Here is a 9,402-nt window from a genome sequence, read left to right as displayed (position 1 = left end):
AATCACTTGTAGATGCTTTCTACTCCCTTTTCCTGAAACTTTTAACTTCCTGTTTGACTACGGCCAGTGCCGAGGGACAAACTATACGTAATCGCATAACAATAAAAATGCACAAAAACAGTTGCAGCAGTGATGGAAGAAGTATTAAAATCCTTTACTTATGTAAAACTACCAAGGCGGCAGTGTAGAAATGCTCAATTTAAAAATAAATAAAATAAACTTAAATCTTTTAAAGTTGTGGTTTGGTCCCTCTGACTGATATATTATTATACATAGTTGCATCAAATAGAAATAATCAAGTAGTACATAAAATCATACTTAAGTACATTACTTGAGTAAATGTACTAAGGTACTTGTATGGCAGGTTGTTTGTTTCTCTTTCTTTTTCTTATCTTTCTTAAAGCCTAAATCTGATTTGCTAATCTGATCTATTGCAATAATTGAAAGTAAGCAACATTTACTCTTTTTACTGTCATTGGTACTTTGCAAATTAAGACGATGAATCATCAATTTTTGTGTGTTTATATTGTTTACTGTTACTCAAAGAGTTAATTTAGCACCGAAGCAATACTTTGGATTTAAACCATTTGCATTATTTGATGTCATATAACAACTGTTATTGAGAATTCTTGTATCAAAAACTCACAGACCATAAGCACTGTAAAATGATAAGGTCAATATGTATTTAATGACTCTTCAGAAATGTCTGGACTCAGGGTACGTTGATAAAAATAGTGATTTATTTTGTATTTCTTTCATAAAAGTATTGTCACATAGCATTGTCCATTTCCAAAAAATAAATATTGAATATCTTGCATATAAAAAAATCTGTTTTCTAAAATCTATCTTCAGACCACAGACAACAACCATCCATGTGTTTGCAGTCATCTCTCTGTTGTTGCCGAGAGGCTGTGGGACATATTTTCACAATAAGGGATCTTTGAATACACCTTAAAATGTTCTTATGGTTACAGAAAGACAACCATACAGTTACATATGATGGCTAAAGTAAAAAATAAAAAATACACAATGAATTTATAGAAAATACACCAAATAATTACCATTCATCTTTTACGTCATTGCGGAGTGTCTTTTTTTTGCATGTGAGGACCAACTTTTGCTCCTTTAAAGATCCTTTGTTGCGTAAAATGAAAAATGAACATCGTCGCTCTGACTCCTAACGAGCGACACAATTCGGCACGGAGCGGTGACCGTTCATACGTACGGGAAAAACATTCACAAATATACCAAATAAACCAGTCCTGGGAGTCACTCCAGTTTTCTTTGAGAAAAATAACTGAAGTTTTAAAAAAGCAAAGACAACGAGCGCTTCTGATTGTTATGTCGAAACATTGCACTGGGATTTTTTTTGACGTGTGTTTTCTGAAGCCAACTGTGGAATAAAGGTTAGAATAATAAACACAGTTCAGAAGGTGATGAGGGGACGCTGCACCGTGAACTGACTGAACCAGCATGTCAGGATTTGAAGACAATGAACCGAGCGCATTGAGCTTTTGAAAGTCAACATCGCTGCGAACTTGCATGCAAAAAGGAAACAGAAAAGACAGGAAATGCACCAAGTAGTGACAAAGCTTTAAAAAATATCCAGGATGGCAGATTTAGTCGCCCAAACAAGACATACAGTATGTGTTGCACTCTTTTTTTCTGGACTGTGTGCAGTATGTGCATCTAACAAATATAATATAATTCCCATATAAATCTTTTTTTCTTTAAGAGTCGGCTTTCTATCCTTCAGTGGAGAACTTCCTCCGTTAAAATGGTGATCTAGCCATCCTTATAAGAGGCTGAATCTGATTGAATAAAATAAATTAAATGAAGTAGATTTTTATTTATTGAGGGCCTCGTGAGTTGGGCGTTAAAATTCCCTCCACAAGGCCCAGTTTATGAAGCGCGATCAAAACGTTCAGAGACTGTTCCTGTTACGTGTGAACAGTGCGCAGCACTGTGACGTGTACGGAGCAGTAACTTTTGTAAATAAATATTTACTTGAGTTGAGCTGGTTTTAAGTGAAATTAACTATTTGTTAGCTGGTTGTTAGCGTTTCTTAAAATTTGAGTTAAACTGTTTTTTTTAGCGAAATTAGCTGTTCATGAGGTGTTTTTTTTGGGGTGTTTAGCGTGTTTGTTAACTTGAGTTTAGCTGGCTTTTAGCGAAATTAGCCACATGAACAACGAGGTTCTCCAACGTGGCCCTTTCACAGCGAAGTCCCCTCCCACCTCCGCTAACTGCTAACTGTTTCGACTCTGTGGAGGAGATGCACTGTGAAACAGCAGATGGTGCTTTAGGCGCGTCGCTGCACGCGGAGACGACTTTTAAAAAGGGATGGCGGCCAGATTCAAATCAGATATGATGTCTGGCTTTTATAGGCATCGTCTCAGAACGTTTTGATCTCACCTCATGTGTTCCTACTAAAATCTGCCACGATGTTCTCCATGTCATGTCAAAAAAAGATGGGAACGACTTATTAAAACCAACTCCCAATTTAACTTAATCGTCATCATCAAAAATCGAGACAAGCATTAAAAAAAAAAAAAAAAAAAAAAATTAAAAATTAAACCTGATGTACAAACTGAGCGCTGACATGTGAGACTAAAACGTTACAAAAAGGCAGATTGAGTCAAGCGGCAAGAAAAAGATCGAGGATGAATGGACGGCAGGCTCGAAGCGGAAACAACCCGGCGGCTGTAGTTTCTATATGAGCCTGCTAATAAACTTCTTTATTTCAGTCAGTATTCGTGTGTTTGTAAATGGAGATTCCTTTTTTTGTGTTTTTGTGACCTCATATCTTCTGTTTGACGTGAACCTAAAAGTCCCATTGAAATTGCATGAGATGTTATGTTATTACAAAAAAAAAAAAGGTTGACTTCATTTTTTTGGTGTTTTCAGACTGAAAAAAAAAAAAAAAAAAGAGGCTCAGACAGAAAAAACACAACAAGTAATACTGATCTGCTCTGAAGTAAAATCCCACTCAGGATATATTGCAAGTGTGAAAGATTTGAATCTTGACAACAATCATTTCATGTTTGTTGTTTGAGTTTCAGATTTCATCTTTACAACTTTTTACATTTCTAGCATGTTCGCAGCTGATATTCAAATTCAAAAATTATTAATTTTTTTTGTTATTATTGTTAAAAAACAAAACAAAGATTTTCTCATCATTTCCTGTGAAAAAAAATGTTTTAATCATTTTTTTTTAAAGATTTGTGTTCTGACTTTAAAGTTAATATTGATTCATATAAAAAAAAAATGCATTGAAAAAGGTAATTAAGTAATTAAAAATCATCAATAGTTGCTTTGTGAAAAAAAAAAATTCCATAATAGATGTACAGAAGGAAGATAAGGGAGATGATTGTATTTCATTTATACATTTTTTTTGCATTATAAACATATAGAAGACACACGTGGTTGAAAAATTACCATCGTTTTTTTTGTTTTTACAGCTTTTGATTGAGCAATTTGGAGCCGACAGCAGACTTTAAATGTCGGCTACAGGTTTAGAAAAGTTCAGTCTAACAACTAAAACGAGAGAACGTTGTCGTTATCAGTTCGGAGTTCATTTACATCGCTCTCGCTGCGGCTCGGAGGAGAGAAATCGAGTCTATCAGCTGGAGTTTCTGGATACGATCCAACATGTGGTCTCTGTTGTCGGCCTCTGAGGTGCCGCGTCCTCGGGTTTCCCGACCGACACAAAGTTTTCTCAAACATGACATTTTATTTTCGTCCATAAGCTCGTAAAAGTCAAGAACAGATTCGGTTACTGTGCCGATGACTTCTGGCCGCTTTGACTGATGGGAGACTTACTTGTGTACTTTCGGGAAAGACTTATTGGTGTCCACAAATCAGGACTGAGCGGTCTTGTTTCCGTGTGGATTGTCCTTTTTACCCCTCCTCCCCCCTACCTCCTCCCCCCCTTCCTCCCCACCCCCCACACAGCACAAAGGGGGGGAGATAATAACACTAAACCCGAAGTCGGTATGGCCAGGGACGACTTCGCTCCACGCCGGCTTCCCCTCAGCTTTCGGGCTGCAGGTCTTTCTTCCCGCCTTTCCTCCGGCGGGAAACGCTGCAGTCTGAAAAGACAGATGAGAAGAGAAAACGGTGAATGTTTCCACCTTATTCGGAGATGAACGCTGTATTTACGGCTCATTCTGTATCCATGTAGACACTCAATATAAACACACCTTCACACTCAGTTTCACCTTTTCACAAAAAAGCTATTAAAAGTCACTATTTCCCTCACGACAGCGAATGAAAAGATCCAAAGCCGACAACAAAGTCAAGAAAGAAAAGATGAAGTTGTCACAGTCGCGTTTCAGTACATCCTCCTCGGACTCCCTCGGGTTATCCCGTATTCCCGAAGACGCAGAAAATTTGGGCCGGATCATAACTTAAACACCCGCGTGGGGTGAAAATGTGGTCCTGTTGGCTGGAGGAATGCGCTCCAGATGTGAGGGGCCTCAGACAGCAGACACTGTACGCTGTCACGTCCTCACAGTGACGGATCACCTCGCGCTGCGCTTTAATTACAGCACGTCTACATCAGTGAAAGCAAATGTGTTACATTTCCATTCTGTGCCACAGTCATCTTTACTAAAAGGATGTTTCTATCCATCTCCATATCGGGGGTTATTTATTCTCCATATGTTTCTGGTGCTGGAGTTTTCCCATCATGCACGGAGATCTTCTTCGAGCTCTTGTACATGTGATTAATTATTCGCTTCCCGATGGTGGTGACTGATACGGAAAGAGTTTTAAAGAAGAAATTCATACAACTTTTCCCGCCATGATATCCACATTCAGTGTGGACTGTTAGTTTTTGTCTTTGTTTTGTTTTTTTTTATAATATTTTGGCTAATTTTTTATTTTTTTTATTTTGTTCATTTTTAAAATGATTTGTTTATTTAAAAAATGTTTTTAATGATTTTGTTAATGTATTTTAATTCATTTATATGATTTTGTTGATTCTTTAATGATTTTTATGCATCTGTATGATTTTTGAAAATGATTTTGGTACGTTTTTTGTACGCGTTATTTTTTTATTTTCATTAAAAAAAAAAAAATTATAATTAAAAAAAAAAAATGATTTCTTTAATATGAATATGCTTTACAAATGTATGGATACAAGAGGAGCATGGAGGGAGACGGGAACCAAACCATTGGAGAGTTCTGAGATCAGTCATAAGCTGACAACGACACAAACATGTTCCCGCACACGTGGTCAATGCATATGTTCCCAAGCACATGCTAATTACTTTGGAGTGTGTTCATTGGCTGTTCGTGGAGAATCAACACGGTGAGCTCAGGACAGATGTCACATTTGCATAAAATATATTAGACATGAAAATGTGCTTCCTGTCTGATGTAATTTCGAGAGAGAAAATGTGTTGTGTGAAGCCAGGTCTTAAACAAACAAGATGAAATCCTGATAATTAGTGAGCTTCAGAGGTGCTGGTAGGCAGAATGTGTTTCCTCAGAGCTTCACTCCCTATTTCACCTCCTTTTCAGTCGTATTTCTAAGCCAACTGGCTGCTTAAACAGTGGCATCAATCTACTCAGCTCAAAGTCTTTCCCTCAGCTAGTCCTTGACGACTTCACAATCAAACACGTGTGTTAGTGCTCAGCTCCTCTCAACAGCTGGTTCAAATGATGATGGGAATTGAATTCATATCATGGACGTGGTGTTTATGAAGAAGACCACGGATCACACTGGTTGTCCAAAAAGAGAGTGAAGCTGCTCAGTGTTTTCTCCCACATTTAATGTTGGATAGCGGGCCGTGCCGACGGTGGCAATAGGACATGAGCTTGAGTTTGTGACATCACAAACTTACATGAGTACAAACGGCATCGTTGCTTAGTATGGGCTGCGTGTTAATATAGCACTCAGAGCCTGCTTTATAATAATAAAATAAAGAAAAATAGGAATTTATACAATCTTGGACTTTAAAGTTTTGGGTAAAGGACTACGAATTGCATTATGTCAATGTGGGACCTCACAAAAATAGAAGTTTGTGTGTTTAAGGTTACGGGTAAGATAAAGGGTGAATTGAGGTTAGGTCAATGTAAGACTGTCGCAATGAATGGAAGTCAATGCGACAATGCGTAGTTGTGCAAGGTTGCGCAAGTGTGATTTGAGATTTTTTTTGACAAGAAGGAATTCAAACATTACTGATGTGTTTTTCTTCTGTGTTAAAGATGAATATGCCTTCGTGGTAGTCTAAATACACAAATTTGTCCAAATGGTTTGGCAAAGGCGCCGGCACAACCCGGAGCATCAAAGGCTTGGCGAAGCTTTTGACCAAGAGAGAGAAGAGAGGACACATACACAACACAGTCAGAGCAGGTGATGGTTGCGCGTTGTCCTGACTGCCAACGACATTCTATTCACACCTAATTTGGCACTTGAGTCGGTTCACCAACCGAGAAATCTGTGTGAGGTGTGAAAAAATGCACATCCACCTCAACATGTTTGAGTTCAACAAAATATTTAACCCCACTAAAGACAGATCTTAAGAATCTTGGCCACTGTGAAATGTAGATGAAAAACAAATGCCGATGGCCTCTTAGCTTCAGGGCTCAGGCAGAGTGGAATGTGCTGCCTGTAGAGAGTCAACCAGACGTCATCCGAGTGCAATAAATCCTTTAAAAATGTTTTTTTGTTTGTTTGTTTTTTGGCTTAACTTTAGTTAAGTTTAGTTGTTTGCGTGTCGTCCCTCCGGTATACTCACAGTCCCGCTGAGCGTCCGTGCCGGCGAAGCACTCGCTGAAGAGACAGTACATGGTGTGGCAGAAGTTGTCCAGCAGGGATTTGGGAGAAGCAAATCTCCAGCTGGACTCCGGCACTCTGTCGGGCTCCTCCGTTAAACGATCCCAAATGTCCTGGATCGTCTCTGGAAGCTCCTGCTGGAACAACTGCAAAACACACACAGACACAGGTGAGTGAGAGTCAGGTGAACATTTCAAAATCTAAAAAAGACATAATTCACCTGTAGTGTCGCTGAGCGTAAACGCACAGTGATTTTTATTGTTGCTATAAGAGGTCAATACCCAGCTAGAAACGATACGAACGTTTTCAGGGGAAAGTCTTTGTTTTGTTCCGAGGATATTCTCCTCAAAGGTAGAAAACAACTAAACCTGTTACCTTTCGTCAAACGTGTTTCCTAATATTGTCTGAACTTTATCGTCTAACTCTCAAAATGTTTTCAGCGGGACGTCTTTGTTTTGTAGAATAACGTTCTCTAAAGACATTCGAAAACATTTAGTGTTATCCGTCTTAAAAGCTTTTTCACAATATTATGTCCCAGCTCTTAAAATGTTTTCAGTCGCAGGTTCTTCTTTAATGTTCCCTGAAGGTTATTTATTTTAGAGTAAGGTAACGTACAAATATTTGGTGTTAACGTTCTTAAAATGTTTTGAGAGATTGTTTTCCTACCTTTAAGAATTGCAAACCCTACGTGACCTCATAGGAAAAAAAAGAAGTTTAACTTAAGCAGCCAAACAAGCACACATGGTCACCCTTTCCCATATTTTTCATCCATCTCCATTTGAAGAAAAAAAACAGCAGGAGCTATGAACTCATATCAAAGGCAAGTGCTGAGGCTGAGCATGTGACTTCTGTAGCTTCAGTTTACAGCACTTGTGTGACCTCACATACACTCGAAAAACAAAATGTTTAACATTTGCGTCTCATCAGAGTCGCACAATCAACTTGACTGTGAACATGGTGAACTATATGTGAGGTTACATATTGTATAACAGTGAATAAAGCCATTCATAAAGAGAGATGACATTCATAGCAGTAAATCGTATCTTTCTTGTCTTAAGATGATCCCAGTTCTGTAATTGGTAAGAATCGATCTCAGAAATCTCAAATAATTTCTATATGAAAGGTAATGCGTTGATAGTAATGTTTAGTGCCATTATAGTTATCACTAAACAATCAGAAAATGTAGCCCCGGGCAGTCTGAAGTGAGTGACTCCCTCGTGGTTGGTCAGCTGAGGTAACCAGCAGCGACCTGGTGACTGAAAACGCTCATAAGCCGAGATACACCACGACGTTAAACCCACCAGCCGACAGGATGCCGCTCTATTTTGCATTTGCGCTTTAAACCACTTCACTGCAAATACCAAGAGAGGACAAAGAAGATGTCTGTCTGCTTCAACACGAGGCCACAGAGCACCATGCTGTGATGATGTCTGATAGAATAACTATATGAAACCTCATGCAGGTTGTTCAGTCGTCTGTTCGTGGTAGTTAGAAACTGGTCTCGACTGAATAAACTGGATTGGAATATTTGATGGAGGACCTGAATACGGCCGCGGCGCAGACACGTGAACTCGGTCTTACTTCAGCGGGATGCGACTGCACGAAGACTCCCTCAGCATCCCTGAAGCGACTCTCCAGCTGGGCAGTGTGGAGCCGTGAAGGATGTCTCTCTGGCATGACCCGGATGATCTGGAATTACAAGGACAGCGTTGAAGGGGCGCTGGTTCATTGGACGACAGCAACCAAACACATGTTGACTATAAATGCATAAAATAGACAAAACCAAACATGCAGCTGAAAAACGTTGATTAATCAACTGGAGGACTGAAAGTCACAGTTTTCAATGGAGGGAAATATAATTAATAACATTTGGCAGTATTTCCTGAAAGATGCTTAACATCAACACAAAAAGCGTGATACAAAATAAGTGAAAAGGATTTACAGTTGTGGGAAACTTTATTTATACTTCATTTATTAAATGTTATTTTGAACTGGACTGGTTGATGTTACTGTTAACCAAAATTCACAAGTGACAACAATTTTAAAATGAGGTAAAGAAACACGTGTTTTTTTAATATCTACACTTGGATGGATGCACCTACTCAAGTTTCACGTGCGTGTTAAAACTGTATGCTTGTGGAGGAATTTCAGAATTGTTTTTTTTATTCTGATAGGTAAGCGTAGGGAGGAAGAAATGCGATCCTCAGAGCAGACCTCAAACATGGTGGTGTGTTGTGTTGTGGTGGGGTGTGGTCAACAACTGATCCAACATTTCTCAGAAGGTTTAGGTTAGTTTTTGTTGGACTGTAGAACAAGTGGAACCTCTGCCATCCACCTTTGACCTATAAAACTAGAATTACTGCCTCAGTTGGATGTCTCCAACAAACAGTCCAGTATCAGTACAGACTCATAATATAAGCAGTGAAGACTTTGACGCAATACATCTGATTGTGATAGAACAAAGTTCTGGCAGGAGACAACGCTTCAAATAGGCTTTGTAGCTACAAAGAAGCTACAAATACCAAAGCTTCACACACATCTGCAACCTGACAGAAGATCTGTGCAATCAGGACATTTTCAAGATGGACGCCCAAGATTAGTGTCACCAACTTGGGATC

At 38.9% G+C, this 9,402-nt stretch overlaps 1 protein-coding gene across 1 annotated transcript in view; it reads right to left on the bottom strand.

Moving 5' to 3' along the window:
* Positions 1–3,965: 3,965 nt before the first annotated feature.
* il34 (interleukin 34) overlaps positions 3,966–9,402 on the bottom strand; it is a 28,617-nt gene continuing 23,180 nt past the window's right edge. Inside the window, exons 6-8 of the mRNA XM_069172779.1 lie at positions 8,366–8,473; positions 6,747–6,930; positions 3,966–4,091 (exon numbers count right to left, since the gene is read on the bottom strand). Of these exons, the coding sequence (XP_069028880.1) occupies positions 4,033–4,091; positions 6,747–6,930; positions 8,366–8,473 (351 nt within the window). The 3' untranslated portion in view covers positions 3,966–4,032. The remainder of the gene's footprint in view (positions 4,092–6,746; positions 6,931–8,365; positions 8,474–9,402) is intronic.

This window comes from Embiotoca jacksoni, unplaced genomic scaffold (assembly GCF_022577435.1).
Source record: "Embiotoca jacksoni isolate LCO1_2020_lvr unplaced genomic scaffold, fEmbJac1.0.p SCAF_55, whole genome shotgun sequence".
NCBI classification, from domain to species: Eukaryota; Metazoa; Chordata; class Actinopteri; family Embiotocidae; genus Embiotoca; species Embiotoca jacksoni.
Note: the sequence above shows the minus strand (reverse complement) of the source record. Positions and strands in the feature narration are given on the sequence as shown.